General features: G+C 37.0%; 1 protein-coding gene across 3 annotated transcripts in view; it reads left to right on the forward strand.

The window, feature by feature from the left end:
* Positions 1-21,124, forward strand: part of METAP1D (methionyl aminopeptidase type 1D, mitochondrial) — an 82,620-nt gene that overhangs the window by 58,137 nt on the left and 3,359 nt on the right. For 2 of the 3 annotated variants that reach the window (XM_055289737.2, XM_063644730.1), the window contains exons 2-6: positions 5,234-5,391; positions 7,451-7,600; positions 9,351-9,499; positions 10,015-10,057; positions 14,664-14,827. In XM_055289737.2, the coding sequence (XP_055145712.1) occupies positions 5,234-5,391; positions 7,451-7,600; positions 9,351-9,499; positions 10,015-10,057; positions 14,664-14,827 (664 nt within the window). Of the gene's footprint in view, positions 1-5,233; positions 5,392-7,450; positions 7,687-9,350; positions 9,500-10,014; positions 10,058-14,663; positions 14,828-21,124 lie in introns of those variants that run through there. The other variant, XM_055289738.2, reaches the window with a different exon arrangement.

The raw sequence follows: 21,124 nt of genomic DNA on the forward strand, positions 1-21,124 counted from the left end.
GAATGAAGGCATTTAGAGACCCCACAGGTAAACATGTTGAAGAATGGAGAAGGAAAAGGAAAAGAAAGGAGCATTTATGGAGCACCTATTTTTTAAAAGATGGTTTACCTATTTATGTTATCTCAGCAAATGCTCACATCAGCTCATGGTAGAGAGAGCACTACTACTCCCATTTAATAGTGAAGAAAATGAGTCTCAGTAGTTTTGGTAACTCACACCTATTTGACTTCCAAGCTCATGCTGTTGTCACTACCATAGTGCCTCCCAACTGGATCATTTCTAAGAATTTTCATGAAAAGTGTCTTCATTCTAAATGCTAACTAGTTACATGATATTTACATTTTTCATGATAAAAAAAACTGACCTTGAAATCCAGTCCCTGAAAGAATGCATTATGTAACAAAACACACTAGTGAATAGAACTCATAGAGCCCCTGCACACTGCTGGGAGGCAACTGGAATGGCAGACACAGCCCTGGATTTAGACTTAGAGGATTAAGCTTGGGGCCTGGTCATTGATTACCAGACGTGTGAGCCTTAGTTCCTCATCTATAAAGCAGTGATGTTAACAGCTACCTGCCTAATGACAGAGCTGGTAAGAGGTAATGGATGTAGAGCACCTAGCACTGAGCTTAATCTAAGTGTCCATTAAATTTTAACCACTGTTATTATTACTATTTATATTAGCATTATCATTATTAATAGTAATTATAATACTTTCCTCAGAAGAGAAACACTTGTGAGTTTGTGTCTTGTATGTGGTCCTGCCTAGCAATGCAATTAGGGAGGTGTAATCATACATTGAGTCCACCTGAATCTTTCCAAATTTTCCATTTCATATCCACAGACTGTCCAACTAATAGTTCTGGCAGCCACCTCCCCAAAGCGTGTGTTTGGTCAGCAAAGGCAGCTTGGCTTAAGGTAGCGGGTGTATTAGGCCAACCCATCACCACTTTCGGAAAAAGAACTTAATAGTAGTAGTAACAATAGTTTTGTGAGGCCTTTTAAATTTTCTGAGTATGTCCCTGTGTTTTAGCTCCTGTTTTTTCTCATGCCTGTGAGAGAAGTAATATATTTTGTAGAGGCAACTTAGCCTGCTTTCCCTCTCAGCTTTGGCACTTACTGCATGTTCCTTTGTGTGCCTCAGTATCTTCAACTGTGACATGGAGTAATAACAGTTCACAATTCATACAGTTTCTGTGAAGATTAATGAGCTAACATATGTAAAGTGCCTAGTACAGTAATTGAGACATAATAAGTGTTCAGTATTAGAAACTATGCTGGAGGCCATGTTTTCTTTCCCATTTTATTTTTTATGCAGTCTTTTTTTTTTTTTTTTTTTTTTGAGACAGGATCTTACTCTGTTGCCCAGGCTGGAGTGCAGTGGTGTGATCATAGCTCAGTGCATAGCTCAGTGATCATAGCTCCAGGGCTCAAGTGATTCTCCTGCCTCAGCCTCCTGAGTAGCTGGACTCCTGAGTAGCTGGACTGACTCCTGAGTAGCTGGACTGACTCCTGAGCAGCTGAACTCCTGAGTAGCTGGACTACAGTAGCTGGTGGCCCAAGCCACCACATCTGGCTAATTCTTTTGTTTTTTGTAGAGATGGGATCTCACGATCCTCCCACCTCAGCCTCCCAAAGCACTGGGATTACAGATTTTTATGTATTCTTGAAAGAACTATTATTTATTGGGTATCTTCTAAATACAAGACACTTTCACGTTTCTTATTTCAATTCTCACCTGAAACTGAAATGAAGAAACTTGTGCAGGGCCACACAGCTAATAAGTGGTAGAGCTGAAACAAAAGTTCAGGCTTCTGCCTTCCAACTGTCTGCTTTTCCTAGGACACTACCCTGTCCCTCATATATCAGTTGACAATACTAGAGTTGATGATATTGTCACTAGGGAAATATTATACTTTAAAAGCTTTACGGAATACGCACCTGCCTCTATCAAGCAACTTTTTTTTTTTTTTTAGAGAGACAGGAGTCTTGCTTTGTTGCCCAAGCTGGTCTCAGACTCCTGGGTTTAAGCAATCCCACATCAGCTGCCCTCCAAAGTAGCTGGGACTACATGTATGTGCCACTGTACCTGAGTTTTGCAACTTCTTTTTTTTTTTTTTTTTTTTTTTTTTTTTTTTTTTTTTTTTGAGACGGAGTCTTGCTCTGTCCCCCAGGCTGGAGTGCAGTGGCGCAATCTTGGCTCACTGCAAGCTCTGCCTCCCGGGTTCACGCCATTCTCCTGCCTCAGCCTCCTGAGTAGCTAGGACCACAGGCGCCCGCCAACACGCCCGGCTAATTTTTTTTTTTGTATTTTTAGTAGAGACGGGGTTTCACCGTGTTAGCCAGGATGGTCTCGATCTCCTGACCTCGTGATCCGCCCGCCTCGGCCTCCCAAAGTGCTGGGATTACAGGTTTGAGCCACCGCGCCCGGCCTGCAACTTCTTTTTAAAGAAATGATATTACTGACATTTTGTCTAGTGCTTGAAATTGTTTAAAATAGTACCAAAAACACCTCTATAAGTTAGATTCAACAATATTGCAATACACTTTAAGGAGGGACATAATTGAGTGAAACCTGTCACCCTGAATCGCTGACCATTGCGGTTTGTTTGCATCAGTGCCTTTCCCCAAGTCAATTAGAGATCCAGAGTTTTGAAGTCAGTACTTACCTGCAATTCACGTTTTCATTATGTTTCACAGCTGAAATGTTACTCTAGGCCAGTTGTTCTTAAGCTTCGTGTGCGTCAGGATTACTATGAGGGCTGGTTAAGGCACAGATTGCCCGCCTTCATCACCAGTTTCTATGTTTGTAGATCGATACAGGGCCCAAGAATTTGCATCTTTTTCTTTCTTTCTTTTTTTTTTTTGAGATGGAGTCTTGCTCTGTCACCCAGGCTGGAGTTCAGTGGTGTGATCTTGGTTCACTGCAACCTCTGCCTCCCGGGTTCGAGCAATTCTCCTGCCTCAGCCTCCCGAGTAGCTGGGATTACAGGCGTGCACCACCGTGCCCGGCTAATTTTTGTATTTTTAGTAGAGACAAGGTGTGGGATTACAGGTGTGAGCCACCACACCCAGCCTTGCATCTTTTTTCTATGTGACGTTATACTGCTGGTCTGTGAACCTCATTTTGAGGACTACTGCTCTAGACCAGGATTCAGCAAACGTCTCCTGTAGAGGGCCAAAGAGTACATTTTTTAGGTTCTGTGGAACATGTGTTCACAACTACTCAACTACCACTGTAGCTCAAAATCCTCCATAGACATTTGTAAGCAAATGAGGGTAGCTATGGTCCAATGAACCTTTTATTTATGAGCACCAAGATTTGAATTTCATGTATTACAAAATATTGGGTTAAAAAGTTGTTTCAACCATTTATAAATGTAAAAACCATTTTTAGGTTTTGTGCTGTGTAAATACAGTCAGCAGTCCAGATTTGGCCCCTGGGCTGTAGTTTTCTGACCCCTGCCATGTAGTTGTGGCCTGTTGGGGACTTTTAAAACTATCGTTCTGGCCAGGCGCGGTGGCTACGCCCGTAATCCCAGCCTTTGGGAGGCCGAGGCGGGCAGATCACGAGGTCAGGAGACTGAGACCAGCATGGCCAACATGGTGAAACCCTATCTCTACTAAAAATACAAAAAAATTAGCTGGGCGGGCCTGGTGGTGCGCGCCTGCAGCCCCAGCTACTCTGGAGGCTGAGGCAGGAGAATTGCTTGGACCTGGGAGGTGGACGTTGCAGTGAGCCAAGATCGCGCCACTGTACTCCAGCCTGGGCGACAGAGTGAGACTCCGTCTCAAAAAAAAAAAACAAAAAACAACAAACAAAAAAAAGATTGTTCTAAATATGAAAGTAATAAAATAAAATGAATCAAAATATCTTCCTGGCTGGATGCAGTAGCTCACGCCTGTAACCTCAACACTTTGGGAGGCTGAGGTCGGAGGGTCGCTTGAGCCCAGGAGTTTAAAACCAGCCTGGGCCACACAGCAGGACCCCGTCTCTACAAAAAATACAAAAACTAGCCAGTCATGGTAGCATGTGCCTGTGGTTCCAGCTACTCAAGAGGCTGAAGTGGGAGGATTCCTTGAGCCTGGGAATCCAAGGCTGCAGTGAACCATGATCGCACCACTGTGCCTTAGCGTGGGAGACAGAGCAAGACCCTGTCTCAAAAAAAAAAAAAAAACAGTCTTCCTCTCTACCTCTAGCCCCAACCACATGCCACAGAAAGAGCCACTGTTTACAAATATCAATTTCCAGAAATTTTATGGGCATGTGCAAGCTTATATAAATGTATAAGCTCCTTTTACATTAATGGGCTTTTTATATGTATTTGTTAAGCATTCACTTTTTTCCTAACAGTGTATTGTGACCTCTTTCCATATCAACACATAAAGATGATGATTTAGCCTATTCCTTTTAATAGCTCCAGAATTTTCTGTAAGTATACCATAATATATTTAATCAGTCCCCTACTGGTATTTCCTATTTGGAAACATTTGAGTTGTTTCCCACTTTTTTCTACCGCAAATAATGCTGCCATGAGGGTACATCTTCATTCATCCATCATTGCATAGTGTCTGCAGGATAAAGTCCTAGGAGATGAACTGCTGAGTCAAAGGATATTTAAAATTTTGATAGATATTTCTAAATTCCTGTTGTGAGTACTTTGAACCCTATATTCATTTTCTTTCAGTGTTATACTTACATTTTTGCTATTTAGTCTTTATCTGACTTGAACATTCATCACAATGAATTTCAGTATAATGCCTCACTGCACGTGAACTTAACACAGAGTAGTAATCCTATGGAGGGCAAAAAGTGCAGCTGGCAATTTGTCCGTGATTCTTGAAAGGAAAACGGCTTTACAGTGTATAAAGCCATCAAAACAGTGCCCTGAATCTAGGGTCGTCTTGGACATTGCCACATAAGGTATCACAGCAGAAACTGTTCTTTTTTCAGACCTGGTGCTTAGCAGATGTTTCTATATGTTTGTTTCCCGTTAGAGTTTTCTATTGTCACGCATTTATATAAACATAGTATTAGCTAATAAATACGCTGTGTTGCTATTGTACTAGAGCTCAGAATACCACTGCTTTCCTTTCTATTTGGGGCTTTTCCTTTTTCAGTCAGTAAGGTATTAGAATAATGATTTAATAGACAACACCACAACATCTTAAAGTGGAGGACTGTGTTAGGTTGGTTTTTTACTTAAAATATGTCTGTTTCTGCTCACAGGTTCTCATAGAATTTTCTCTTCACCACTCAATCATATCTACTTACACAAGCAGTCAAGCAGTCAACAAAGAAGAAATTTCTTTTTTCGGAGACAAAGAGATATTTCACACAGTATAGTTTTGCCGGCTGCAGTTTCTTCAGCTCATCCAGTTCCTAAGGTACTGTATTGCCTATTATCTCCTGCTTTTTCCAGCCAAGATAAAAGTTGACTGCAGAAGTGATCAAATATTTTTGCACCTTTGATTTCTGAGCCATTTGGGTTTTAATTTTCAAACTAGGTTTGTGATCTAAAACTGTGATTTGAGAAGTTTTAATATCCTGCAGTTCTATGGCATTAATTTTTTAAAACAAAGCTCTAAGCTTTCAATTGCTTAGTGTATTTAGAATTAAAATTTTTAACATGAAATTTTCTATATTAAATTTCTAACATGAAGATAAAACTATATGTGTGTAGTTTTCTAACTGTTTTAGAGAAAAAAATTGACTATAAAATTGTGATGATTCAAAAGAGATTACTTAAAACTAACATACTAGATTTTTTTAAGCCTGTTCTTATATTTTCCTTGTTATTGATGCTGGTGTCTTTGAATTGTCTTTTAGACTAAATTAAATAAAATATGTCTCAGAGCAGTCTTGGCTTTTTTTTTTTTTTTCAGAGATTGCAATTCTGTGGAAAGGCAATCTATCCATTTTTCGAAATGCAGTATAAAGGGAGTGTGCGAGTGAGCCCTTTAGGAAGAAGGAGAATTGCTAAAGAAATATAGATTGGTCACAAAAATCATCTGCTTTCTCCCTTTTATGAACTTTGTTTACAGCGAGCCCATATTTAGTATGTTATACTTCTGAAGGTGAGTGGCCCACTTTTATGGCAAAGGCCAGTGACACAGAAGGGCCACCAGGATGTATCCCCTGGCCTGGCCATCACAGTGAGAGTGAGAATTTGGTATTAGTCACAAAATTGACACTTTTTTCCTTAGAAGAAAAGAAAAAGAAATCTCTGGTGAGGTGAATTGTATTGTTTTAGCCATTTCAGTCAATTTCAGCGTGACAGCCCAACAGCCCTTCTGCCTGCAAGTTATAACCTTGCCAGATCACAGAGCAGAGTAGAGACAAGAACACAGGCTCTTTGGGGGAGACCTGGTGAGCATTTGTGGGCATTGGTGGTGTAGCTGTGGGAGAGTAGATGTTCGTCCGGAGCTCAGCTGTGGCAAATCAGGCAGTTGTGTTACCTGTATCAGAAAACCCATCTGAACAGGGGAGCAAGTGAAGACCTATAACTCCTGCAGGACAGGCTTCACAAAGAGGAGAGCCCTAACCTCAGCCCTTCCAGAGCTGCTGCGATGTTTCAATTGAAGAGTGTTATCTCCCTCAGCTTCCTGTCCCAAACTGCTGTGGAGCCTTACTGTGGACTGTCCAACAATGCTTATAGTTCGTGATGCATTATAAACTATAAATAGTTTATAAAGAGCTGTGCAAAACCTTGGGACTGAAAGAAGCTTTGTGTGTAAGATGGTATTTATTTCCTGAATACTGCCCATGGTGGAGAATGGTCTGCAAAAGTGATCAGGGTTTCACGTCTTGAGTTTTGGGGTGGCTTTTTGTTTACTCTTGACAAATAATGGAAATGTTCTAAGTAATTTTTATGTACTTGAAGAATAAAACTTGTTTCATTTTATTCTGGCGTCTCAGTGTAAGTATGGTTGCAAAATGTAAGAAAAGTGTATATGTAATAGGCTTTAGGGAACTTGACAGTCAGCCTTTTTACATATATTCATTTGGAGAGGGTGTTGGGAGCTATCCTTTGCATAAATTATATTTTTGTGTTAAGAAGATGAAAGTGCTCTTAATTAACCATTTGGTGAATTGGAAGCTTGGTGCTATTTTTCATCAATGGTGAATATGCTTCTAACTGGGTTGGGAGGAGGAAAAAGAGAAAATTACTGTTTGTTTTGACCAGAAGTCTACTTCAGTCCAGTTTGACTCAAAGCATGGTAAGGTTAACAGACCATCCAGAGGCAGCACTAACAGGCAATGTTAAGTTCAAAAGGGCAGGGGAAGGAACTGGGGGCAGCCTGGAGGGTCTGTTGTGCTGGCTTCGGAGGTCGGTGCTCCCGCAGGAAGGGCAGAGCTCCATGAAGCAGGAGGCTGTGTCTGAAAAAATGATCCCATTGTCGTGCGCTGGGTTCTGATCTTCGTTTTCAACCCTTTTTCCTCAAGGACATAAAGAAGCCAGACTATGTGACGACAGGCATTGTACCAGACTGGGGAGACAGCATAGAAGTTAAGAATGAAGATCAGATTCAAGGGCTTCGTGAGGCTTGTCAGCTGGCCCGCCACGTCCTCCTCTTGGCTGGGAAGAGTTTAAAGGTGGCGTCTCAGCAAGCCTCAGAACGAACTACATAAGGGGCAACAAACACTCCTCTTTTTTTCCTTCTCCTTAACTCTTCTTTTAGGTTGACATCTAATTTGTTTTAAAAATTTATTTGTTTTAAATTAATTTGTTTTTAAATATTAAGTAAAGCCTTGGGATGGGGAAAAGGAATTTTATTATTTTATGTGTTTATTCAAGAAGTAATTTAAAATCCAAATTCGATTTTAACTAGCAGAATTCTAGAGATACTTTGGTCTCAGTCAACCTATCCAAGTTGATCAATGGCAGACAGCTTTGATTTTTGCCCCCCTCCTCCTGCCTGTAGTTTCAGCTTTTACTCCCCACATTATTTCTGTGTGCCTGAAGATTTGCTCTACCTTGTCCTTTGTCTCCTATTTTCTTGCTTGCCCTGCAAAGAAAGACCAGATCACATACACAAAGCTGTAGGTAATATAGCAATGCAATTATATACAACTTCCTACTACAAGATTTAGTTCTTTTAGGCCAGGCGCAGTGGCTCACGCCTGTGGATCGTTTGAGGTCAGGAGTTCGAACCAGCCTGGCCAACATGGTGAAACCCCGCCTCTACTAAAAATACAAAAATTAGCCGGGCGTGGTGGTGGGCACCTGTAGTCCCAGCTACTTGGGAGGCTGAGGCAGGAGAATCACTTGAACCCAGGAGGTGGAGGTTGCAGTGAGCCAAGATCATGCTACTGCACTCCAGTCTGGGCAACAGAGTGAGACTCCATCTCAAAAAAAAAAAAAAAAAAAAAAATTAGTTCTTTCATTTAGTTCTTTCATAATAATCTGAAGCACCCTTCTATATAAAAGGATTATAAAAGAAAAATATGAGCCTATTTTCTGCCAAAAGGTGGGCAGAATTTAGGAAGTGAGACTCAAAGATAAAATCACTCACAGTATCTTCTGTGTAATAAACTTACAACACGGCTAAACATAATATATATATACAAAATGAAGAAAATTATTAAAGAAATGGTTAATTTTTAATAAAAGATTTTATTTTTGTTTCAGAATTTTATTTATGTTTATGGAGTTTATGGAAATAGTCTTCATATACTTATAAAACTCAATTTCAGTTTTCTTTTAGTTTGGGAGCAATTTAGTTTGGAATACCTTTAGTAAGGAAAAAATATTTTTAAAAGTACATTTATTTATTTAGACATGAAAGAAATCAAGATTACTTAAAATCAAATCTCTATAAACTGTATTAGACTCACTCTTTTAAATATCAACCATACTCTCTATGCCATTGCTGCAAAACCCCTGTAATGTTTTACTGAGATAAAAAGATGCCAGTTGACCTACTTTTCAAGCTTTTCAAGGTTCAACTGATGAACCTTTTGAGCATTTATTCATATGCGCTGGGTAGCCCAGGGCACCAACCATTGAGAAAGAGGAAGGAATTGCCGAAGAACATAATTTTGAAATCCTCAGGCCAAAAGGGAGTTATGTCATTTAATGACTCACAAATGATTTAGAGGATCATAGGGTTTTAACATTTCTATTTCCTAATGGTCCATAACACCATCATGTGCCCAAATGATTGTCTACAAGGCACAGTTGAGGATTCTAACACTAATCATAATTAATTCAAATGTTGTACCATAAGTTTATCATAGTAAATTTATACAGTCTTACATGGAAGTACTGTTGCTATAGCATAATTGATAAATACAAGAAATGTCTTCAATTGTTGCTGCACAATTTCTTTATTTAACATTTTAGGTTGACATGACAACTGAAGAGATAGATGCTCTTGTTCATCGGGAAATCATCAGTCATAATGCCTATCCCTCACCTCTAGGCTATGGAGGTTTTCCAAAATCTGTTTGTACCTCTGTAAACAACGTGCTCTGTCATGGTATTCCTGACAGGTATTCAGTTCTTAATAACATATTGTTCCTTTGGAAACTAAAACATGAAGCTAAGATCTGTAACATATGTTGAAAGACACTATCATTCAATTGAAACTCACCGGTAAAATTCTGAAATTGATTATGATAAAACAGAAATTTTGAAGTATTTTACTTCTAAATGGATACACCACCACCATTTAATGTTTGTTAAAGCAGTGCATAATCTAAATGGGGTTGTGCATTACATATGTCTTTTACTTCTTAGATTTTAATCATACAAGTGGTAAAAATCCAAATGTGGCAAATTTTTCTTATCAACTCTTGTTTTGGTTCTTGGCAAAATTAAGGTAACAAATTAAGTGCATATTTTGAAATAAGTTAAAGATTAGATTTAGTTATCCCATGTAGTCCTCCTTCACTCCACATTATCATTGCATCCCATTGGGTTTGTGATAATAGTCATTAAGTATTTATTTTTATTTTCCTTTTATTGAGATCTGTCTATCACCATTTTTTTTCTGTTTACATTTTAGTCGACCTCTTCAGGATGGAGATATTATCAACATTGATGTCACAGTGAGTAAATCATATAAAAAATCGTCTTTGATCAACTTCAGAATTGCTGGTAGCAACAGGAAGAGTGGATTGAAAATGTGAACTGCACCAGTGGAAGTGCTGTTTACTTCTAGACCCAGACGCAAGCAGCTGGTTTCCTTTTTTGTCTTTAACTCTGTGTTTATTCCAAGTAAACCCAGGCCTGACTTGAATTTAGGGCTGCAATCAGATGCACTGAGATCAATGTTGGCCTAAGTGAAATGTCAACCCAATCCTGCTATGTGTCATGTTTTTGAGAAGGTGTAATTGTTATTGATCCACTGTGTAGTTAACGCAGAGCACCACAGCACTGGGCAGCTGCTGAAGCTAGATATGTATGAGATGAGCTAACACGAAGAAAGCCAGCATTTTTCCTTCACTCTGCCAAGATTGATCTTCCTCTTCCTGCTGATTTTGAGTGGGGCCTGTCATTATCTTACTCTGTCATTAGGGGCTACATTGGCCTGTGTATGTCAGTCTATTTGGACAGCAACTCTTTTGCTAGCAGTGTTCCCTAGATTTATTAAAATCCCTGAAGGTAACGTCGAGTTCCATTTCTGGTATAGAGAGCCTTGTGCTCTAAGTAAGCAGAGTGGTTTTTTTGTCTGAACTTAAGTTTTCACCAAATGGTTAATAGCCTTTCTTTTAAGTAACAAGCCTAAGTAATTTAACATAGGGACTTCAAATTGTACAAGGTGTAGCTTTTTCTCATTTTCTTAGCCTTTTACTATTCTCAGACTTGGATTATATGTGCTTTTACATTTCTTTTTATTAAGGAATTTTGTAATGATACCTTTGGATTATGTAGATTATAAATAAATTCTGTACATCTGATGATTAACAAATACATTTTAAATAAATAAACAAAATTTAAACATCTTAGGAGAACTAGTTGAAATGACAACATTCAAGGAATACAGTTTCTATTAATAAGGAAGTGTTTTTAAGAATAGTATCTAGACCATGAAACTTAAGTAGGCGTGGGAATGAGATAAAAATAGGAATCCAGTGGTGGAATTCAGTCTGATTTTTAGTTGTTTAAGTTAACTCAACCTTTTTCTTCATATCAATCATATGAGGAGATAGCCAACAATTCTTTTATTGCTGATGCTATTTCCTGTATCATTTTGTCCTACTTAAAATGCTTGAACACTTGCACCACATACATCCTGTTGGTATCTTTCCAACTCAGAATCATGTGGAAGGAGGTATTTTATGAAGTATACCTAAAATAAAGTATTTTTCATGAGACACTTTTATTTTGGATTGTACCTGATTTTAGGGTTTTACATCTGTTATCTAGTCACCCTATCATGAAATGTTACCATTTTAATGTTTTGAATGAAATCAGCTACTCTTTCCTACTGTTTCCAGTGTGTCCAAAGAAAATACTCTATTCCTTTTCTAAGTTTCCTGAATACTTAATAAACAGTTTTGTATTTAACATTCAAATTACTTCACAGTTGTAAAACTTATAAAGCAAAGTGAAATATTTCCAAGCGTCTAGAAATGTGAAGGAATCTAGGAAACATATAGGTCCATATCTTAACAAATTATATTTCTTATAAAATATTTTATTAAGTGAAGGACTCCATTATCAGATCCTATATTTCTATCAGAAAATACTCATTGCATCTTAGAATTATTTACATCTAGTATACATTACAAGAAATTAGATTTCCTTCCCGCCTTTAAAACTGAAAAATGTTTTTCTTAAAGACAATGCGATGTCCTTAGTAGTTGCTCAATAAATATTTGTTAAATGAAGTACAAGGGCCAGACGTAGTGGCTCATGCCTGAAATCCCAGTACTTTGGGAGGCCAAGGCGGGCAGATCACCTGAGGTCAAGAGTTCAAGACCAGCCTGGCCAACATAGTGAAACCCCATCTCTACTAAAAATACTAAAAATATAAAAATTAGCCCTGTATGGGGGCAGGAGCCTTTAATCCCAGCTACTTAGGAGGCTGAGGCAGGGAGAATTGCTTGAACCTGGGAGGCAGAGGTTGCAGTGAGCTGAGATCGCGCCCCTGCACTCCAGCCTGGGTGACAGAGCAAGACTGTCTCAAAAAATAAATAAATAAATAAATGAAGTACAAGATAAGACTAGTTTGTGGGTATAAGTAGAAATTGTAGATGACTGCCACAGACTTTCAAAAGTATTGTATTTCTGTATATAGTGAATCTTTTAAGTAGTCTTTTTTTTTTTTCAGACGGAGTTTCCCTCTGTTGCCCAGGCTGGAGTGCAATGGCAGGATCTCAGCTCACTGCAAACTCCACCTTAAGGGTTCAAGTGATTCTCCTGCCTCAGCCTCCCGAGCAACTGAGACTACAGGTATGCGCCACCAAGCCCAGCTAATTTTTGTGTTTTAAGTAGAGGCTGGGTTTACCATGCTGGCCAGGCTGGTCTTGAACTCCTGACCTCAAGTGATCCGCCCACCTCTGCCTCCCAAAGTGCTGGAATTATGGGTGTGAGCCACCGCACTGGTCTCAAATAGTCATTTTGATGTTCTTTCCTTCCTTCCTTCCTTCCTTCCTTCCTTCCTTCCTTCCTTCCTCCCTCCCTCCCTCCCTTCCTCCCTTCCTTTCTTTTTCTTTTTCTTTTTCTTTCTTTCATTTTCTTTTTTTTCTTTTTCAGAGATAGGGTCTTGCTCTGTCACTCAGGATGCAGTGCAGTGGTGCCATCATGGCTTACTGTAACCTTGAACTCCTGGGCTCAAGCGATCCTTCTACCTTAGCCTCCCAAGTAGCTAGAACTACAGGCGTGTGCCACCACACCTGGTTAATTTTTTAATTTTGTAGAGATGGGGTTTCACTATGTTTCCCAAGCTGATTTTAAACTCCTGGTCTCACACAATCCTCCCAAAGGATTGCAGGTGTGAGCTACTGCACCCAGCCTCAAGTAATCATTTTCAAAGCTAGGAAAAAGTAATATGAAAAGATGAATAAAGATTTTTTAAAATAGTACATTTTTACTTAAAAAGCAGTTATATAAACATTCATTTATACATTTTCTTGACTACGCCTATATTAGCAAATTTTATATTCTTGTATTTTGAATGAAATAGTATTTTGTATTTTGAAATAGTATTCTTGTATTTTGAATGAAATACAAGAATATAAAAATTTGAATTTTTGAATGAAATCAACTCTTCCCTACTGTTTCCAATGTGTCCAAAGAGAATACTCTATTCCTTTTCTAAGTTTCCTGAAGACTTTTAATAGTTTCATTATTAACATTTGAACTATTTCAAAACTGTAAAACCTATGAAGCAAAGTGAAATACTGCCAAGTGTATAAAATAAAAACTCATACTTTCCTGGATTGCAAAGGACTGTAAGTGGGAGTAAATGTATAAAACACTATTCTGTTGCAAGGTAATTAAGATAATTTGATATAGTAGAGAAAACACTCGATTAGAAGCCAGTGATCCATCATATTAACCTGAATCTACCTCTATATGCTGCCACCAACCTTAAACAAGTTACTTATCTGTGCCTCAGTTTCCTGAATTATAAACTGAAGAAATAATAAAGACCTTTCTTTCTTCCTTCACAGAACATGAGAGCATGTTTTAAGAAATGCAGAGTAGTATACAGATTTAAGACATTAATTCAGTATCACAACAGACTGAAAGCTCAGAGAAACATCTTTTTTATAACAGTTTCTACATTCTACCTTATGAGCAAGAGAAATGTGAAAAATAATTAGATAGGAAAAATTTATGCAAAGTAGCAAATTCCATGCTACATCAAAGGATCAGTATCCAAACAAGTCGCCTCTGCCTTTTATATTTACTATAGTGCTTGGTTATCATTGATTTATAATGAATCTGGTATCTTTCAAGATCCTACTTGGCTTCTGAATCACTGAAGACTGATAAAATTATACTTTCTGTAATTGTGCTTTTAAGCTTGTTTTATTATATTCTAATTCTTTAGATATCCATATATAGTGCTTTCTGTTAACATTCGGCTATCTGGAACATTTGATTAAGATTTCACTTCTAGACATAGGATTTTTCTGTAACACATTTCATTCCTATATGGAACCACTTCAATTCTTAGAACTAAATTCTATTTCTTTGTTATAATACAGACATGTCTATCTTACTTCTTCTTGTCATTATATATCACTTCAAATGTAGAACTGGTAAATACAAGATCAAGTAAGTCTTCATGACATTGAAGAAACTTTTCACTATGTTAAATACTTCTTGGTTCTCTAACCTATTGTGGTAATTGTAGATCAAGGTCTTTGGCTACTAATTTTTGCTTATATAGTTTTGTCTTCTCAGAAATAAAGTGAGGAATCAAAATATTACAGTAGTATTGATCATCATAATGCTGAAATAACCATACTAGTTATAACATAGTTGTTTTTAAATTTTGCAATATCATTGCATGGCTTCATCTTATAAATTTCTGCAAGGTTTCAATATATCTATTTCTTCTTTTTTTGATAGGCAAATAAATAATTCTGGAAGGGTAAAACACATGAGTCTACTAAATACATAAATGAATACAATGTATACTTTAGGAAAGTAGATTTTTAAACAAGGACATATTTTTAAATTTCTGCTTATGTTTAGGTCTATTACAATGGCTACCATGGAGACACCTCTGAAACATTTTTGGTGGGCAATGTGGACGAATGTGGTAAAAAGTTAGTGGAGGTTGCCAGGAGGTGTAGAGATGAAGCAATTGCAGCTTGCAGAGCAGGAGCTCCTTTCTCTGTAATTGGAAACACAATCAGGTAAGCCTTACATTGACAAGTAAAGGGAGGGTTGGCAAATGGTGCAAAGGTTATTGGTGGCTTGGTATAAAGTTGATGACATGTTTTATGATTCAGAACCATCATTTCAGTCTGATATCAGTATGTGAACTGCCAGGCTGCAATATTGTTCCTGAGTTGAAAAAAAAAAAAAAAGATTTTATAAAAGTGAATTATGCCAGGGTCAGCAAAGAAACTTATAGAAGGAGCAAGCAATATTTACATGGCTGCTTTTGTTTTAGCTTGACATACTGGTCTATAGTTTCTCTTTATTCAAAATCACACCAAATATGGAAGGGAGTACCTAAGAAGGGGATGAACATCTCAACCCTGGGATTTTTAATAAGACAGGAGAAAAACTAAATTTTATAAAGGAATGAAGTGAAATGTATTCCTGTGATATGAAGATAATAAAGTGTTAGTTCAAGCAAGCCTTACCTTTCAAATTGGTAGATTAACAAATAGCCTGAAAGGGTGATCTGTTCTTTTTTTGTCTGGTTCATTTTTCCTGTAAACTGTTGTTTATTTTTCACAGAGTATTCTATCCTTACTTTTTGAGTGTATGTGTATGTGTATTTTCTGAATTTAAGACTTTTCTTTGTAATCTGTTACCTACTTTTAGGTCTTTTTTCCCCCATAAGTGTTTTGAAGTAGTCATGCCGAATATATGTTTTCATTTTAAAGTAATGCATTCTGTTAAAGATGATCACATCAGTACCCTTTAAAGTACTGTTCTCATTAATATGAACCATTGAATACTTCCCATTTGTCTAAAGGATGGAAGGCTTAGTCACCTTGAAAAGATGCTGCCTTTTTTTCTTCGTAAGCCTTCAAATACTTTAAGAAAAAAGCCAGTAAAATATCAGTTAAATGTATTTATGGCTTTAAAAATATTGTAACAGTGTCTGAATCAAACTTTAGTAAAATCTCTTTGGGTTATATCTGAGAAGCTTTTATTGAAGACTTTGAACAAAATTGTGTTTTTGACAGTTTTAAATTATAGGCTAACTAGCCTGGGAAAAAAGGATAGTGTCTCTCTGTTCTTTCATAGGAAATGTTGAATCAGACCCCTACTGGGAAAAGAAATTTAATGCATATCTCACTATCTTACTGTCCATGAATATAATAGAAATGAATTCAAAATGCAGTTTTATTTTTGCAAATGGGATGAGTCGATAGATGCACCTCATATTTTTGAACACCTAGGGTTCAACAAATTTACTGGTGGTGCTCTTGCATTTTAACAAAATTTATTCTTCAGTAGAAGGGGGCAGAGAACACTAGATTCTTATTCAAGCATTCTATCGAGCTCTGCATTCATGGCTGTGTCTAAAGGGCATGTCAGCCTTTGATTCTCTCTGAGAGGTAATTATCCTTTTCCTGTCACGGAACAACAAATGATAGCTAACTACAGAGGCACATTTGCAGTAGTCACATTCATCAACTGCAGAAAAAAAAATTCAATTTAATTGTGCAACACAGCTGCACATGGGCTTTTGAGCATTTCTGTTGTTCTCCCTGTCTCGCTATTCCTCCCTCCAGATCTATTTTTTAAACTTTTTTTCTGGTTATTTTTTCCCCTTTTTGTCTCTTCTTCCATTTTTACTCTCTGTACTTTCTTGTTAAAGTAATTTTCCTTTGTGGCTCTCATTCTTTTTCCCCCATTGAAGGCTATGAATGTAGAAAATTATCACAATTACTCATATAATTGAGCCTCTTTGTAGCAAGTGCAACTCCAGTAGCCTTTCTCCATCATGAAAATGGTTTCATTATAGGGTTTTTCATATTCTCTGACACCATCTACACAGAGGAACAGGCGTGCAGATGAGATGTACTAGGAACAGGCTAGATCAGTAAGGTCACAGTAGGAATAATTAGCTCTGCTATGGAAAGAGCATCTAGGCCTTTTACTGCTACATAAATGTACTGTCCATGGCTTTTAGTCACAAAAAAAACTTACTAACAAATGGAGCTCCCGCCTACTACTTTGAAAAAAAGATTTGTATCAACACTACAATTTTCCATCATTAAGACTAATAACACAGAGCCTAGTATACATCAAGGGGAATAAAAAGAAAAATCTCACATTCAAGTGGCGGCTGGGTGCTGACCTTTGTTCCCTTTTTTTGTGTACGACTTAACTCTTTACAAAAAAGAGCCACACGCCACACCAACATGCAGGTGAACTCCAGCTAGTACTAGCAAAGCATAGCATTCAGTTGGAAAATCTGATAAATCTCCATGCAGGATAATGCATTTCATTACATATTCACTACATTAATTCTAGCTACATAAAAAAAAAAAGAAGAAGAAGAGTAGAATTGAAAGTGACATTGGATTTTAGCTATCTGGATACAAAGGTCAGTTTTCACAGAGTATGAATTTGCATGTACAAGCTTTTTTGAAAACCAGATCAGTCCCAACAACTGCACTTACAAAAACTATGTGGAAAATAACAGACAATGAACTTTTTACTTGTACCCTAATACATTTCATTATTTAGATGGTTTATGTCTGCCACTAGAAAGGAAACTGGCCCCGATTCTAACAAATGTTTGTTCTGATGTGTTAAAGCAGTGTTTCTGGACACCTATTATCTTGCCTTTTCTTATTCTGGCAAAATCTTAGGGGAATAAGTAAACAAACCATATTTACCTTTAAGCCAAAAGTACTTGAAATCATTACAGACCAAAGGTTTACAAACATCTTTCAACTCGGTCTTATTTATTTTAAGATATTCACCATCTTTTGCATAGCCTCTCTCTACTGATACACTAGGAAAAGAACAACAACTTGTATTAGTATTATGTTATCAAAAACCTTGAGATCTCTACAGGAAATTTTGGAATTCTCCTCTGAAATCTAAAGAAGATAATGTTTTTGAAAAAGTATCAGCTAAAATGTTTTAATGGAAAGAATTCTCTCTGTGCCCTTTTGCTTTGTGAGGAATGTCTAGTAATCTTTAGGTCATAGTGTTATTAGACTCACTGTACCTCCATTTGCTTTAAAATATTTCTAAATCTGTATAATTATCTCTAGATTATACAATCTGTACATATGAGTATATTGTGAATGTGTAGATTCATGCATCATAAATATGTGACAGTTCAATCAAAAATAATTTAAACTTGTAAATGTCATGATGAAAGTATCAATAAGTGGTTTTTAATGTTTAATTCATAACTATATGTTTTGATATTAATTTGGAACAATATAAAGCAGATTTTTAAAAAATAATCTCTTTCTATTAGATTACGCACATTTAAACAATAAGTGGCTCAGGCAAAATAAGTCATTTTAATGTCATCTGTGATGGATTTTTCTTGACAGCTACTGTAAATTACAATTATACTGCTTCTCTCTGCACATGAAAGTAAGCATTGCAATAAATTATCTTTTATTTCAATCCATCATGTCTGCTTTTCAGAAACAGAAAACCTCAAATAAAAGTTCAGCACTATTGTAAGAAAAATACAGTAATTTGTGATCTGGTTTGAAACAAAAAAAAGTACTACTTTTTTGGAAAACAGTTGTTGGCTTTCAAAAATATTACTAATTGTACTTAAACATTCCTTTTCATTAGAAGGAATCCCTGGATTTGTGCATTCCTTCATTCATAACTACTGCCTAAAATAAATATCTAGAAAGAGTAAAGAAAAATTTCATAACTTATGAAATAACATGCCATTTGAGATCATTTATTAGAGATGTGACTATTTGGAGATTAGTGCTGTTTATAGGATTAATGTAAAATTGGCAATAAATCTATTTTCATGTGCATTTTTATTTCTTTATAACAGCATGTACTTAAACATAGTACTCCTCTGCCCTCTTGGGGAATGTATTTTTAGTCAAAAAACTAGTTGAAAAGTATTAAGAAATTTAATTTACCTAGATGACATTTAAATTGAGTATAACTGCCTCATGAAAAGGAATTAAACTGAAGAAAATGGTCACAAGATGAAATTCCTTAAAAGAGGTATCTTTTTCATGTATAAACTGTAACTGCAACATGAATTGTAGTAAGACAGTATAATAGGAAAGTAAGTTCATAAACAACCTTTATGCATCCTCCTCTCCCTCTCCAAATATTCCATATAAAAGGCCTCAAATCATTAAGTGTGCTTGGGTTCATGGGCAGATGTCACACTGTCTTAAAGGATTTTTAGTTAGAGAAAATCAGAAGATCTACTACCAGGAGAATTCTTTTCAGTAGGTTTCAGCAGAGCGAAGACAGATTTTATCCGTGAAATGTCCAGGGCAAGAAAACTCTTATGCACAGAAAAGGGTTATGGCCTGCGGTGACTGGTGTTTGGGTGCTTCTGCCTGCCCTGCTGTTTCCATTTTCCCCAGCATGCCAGTCAAGAGGCGCAGACACACTCCAACTCCCCATGCCACAGTTAGGGTTACCAGTACTTTCTTTCATATTAGAGGAGTGAAATTTGCTACTACTGGTCACTTGGATTGTCTCTGTGAATTTGGATTTAAACCCTACAGTCAGGTAAATAATCTTGTGCTCCCCATTTATTTCAAAATAATAGAAAGGGAATGCTTTTAAACAGTAATTAGGAATATTAATGAGATTCTATCTGACTTAGTTCCAGTAAGTGCTAAAAACCACCTACCAATCCAAAAGGAAAATACTCTGAAAAGCAAACAGGAGTGTATACTCAGCTCCTGAGAGTCAGGCATTAAGATGTGCTCAAGCAGGGAACTGGGGGAAATTTGGCCTGTTCTTTTCCTCTTTCCACCTGGCTATGAAATCCTCTAACCTTTGCATCCATGACACATAGATTCTATGATACTCCTGGAGCCAGAAGTTCCAGCAGGACCCACAGAGTAAATTGTTGTAGGAGAATGCTCTTAGATATCTTTAGCCACCTAGTAATTGCACAGCTTCTTTTATGCAGAGGAACGAGAGGTATGATGGGGGGAGGGACCCCAAGTGTTTTTTCAGAGTGGGCTTTCTTCCTCTCCTCTCATCGGAAATTAAAATGAAGATTGCCATTGTAACACACATTTAAGATGTAGCCGTGATGCCTGCCAATCAGCCGGATCCTTTAAAAAAAAAAAAAAAACCTAGATTTTTTTTTTTTTAGAAGAGAAAATAGAATAGTTTATATTGAGTGTTCTTAGAGTCATTGAGGTTTGTTGGGATTGAACTAACATAATTTATAGGTTTAGGGAGAAACCGTTGCTGTAAAAAAAAAAAGTCTAGATTATTACCTCCTATGTAATCATCTTTCTTCCACCCTGCATTCACTCTTCATCCTCAGTGTTTATTCAGAAACTGTGTGGCACAAATAAAAACACCTTGGGAAACACCAAATAGAAATACTTGCCCACCAAAGATCCACAGAAATAACCATAAAGTACAACATAAGAGATAAAAACCTTGACTTACCATTCCTGTCCTCAACATATGTATAGCTTACCTATTTCTGCACTAACAGTTACATCAAAATTAAATCTGAATAAGAGGCTGCCCATCTGCTGGTTATAGTGACATCCTGGTCTAAGTGAAGTCTGGGGATGGTTAAAATTATTTAGAAAAGCATATAGACATGAATGGCCATAAAGATACTGGCTGAAAGCCTGTGGGTTCATGTTAAACTAAACTTAGAGTCTGTTGGAGACTCTCGTTTGAGATCTAGAAACTTAGTTCTGTTAATAATTGAAATAGTAGTCCTGTAAATCCCAATCTAGTGTTAGGGTTAGGGGCATTTTGCCCTTTGTCCACATGAAAATATAAATTCTTAATAGTATATATGTTCTTGTTTGTCTGATGCTCCCCAAAATAAACATGTTCAGCTGATTTCAAGGACTACTTTTCAATCTTGTAGACGAAGATTTTAGAGTTGGAGTCTGTGTGCTTGGTTTCAGATGGAATGTAAAACATTTGCATGTAACTAATGTAGTGCATGCAATGTACTTCTTCACATACATGTAATGAAGTAACTAATGAAGCACTAAGAATTGGGAATCACAATACTAGCTTATCTTAAGCATCCTAGTGATTAAAAAGCATTCTTTATGAATTTTGTTAATGGTGCAGGTCTTGAATGGAACTCTCAAATGATCTCACAGTTTTGGAGTGTTTCAAGAATATTGACAAAGTAGATTGAGCTTTTCATGTGAGTGTGCCTGTTGGTAAAATGTATAACGCTTTGAAATAGAGCAGAAAAAGGGAATCATAGAAGTAGAAGTCATATTTCTGTATTGTAATTTGTTTTATATTTGGTTCCCCAATCAGGAGTAATTTGTAGTCTTTTTGTGAAA

Source organism: Symphalangus syndactylus, chromosome 8 (genome assembly GCF_028878055.3).
Source record: "Symphalangus syndactylus isolate Jambi chromosome 8, NHGRI_mSymSyn1-v2.1_pri, whole genome shotgun sequence".
NCBI lineage: Eukaryota > Metazoa > Chordata > Mammalia > Primates > Hylobatidae > Symphalangus > Symphalangus syndactylus.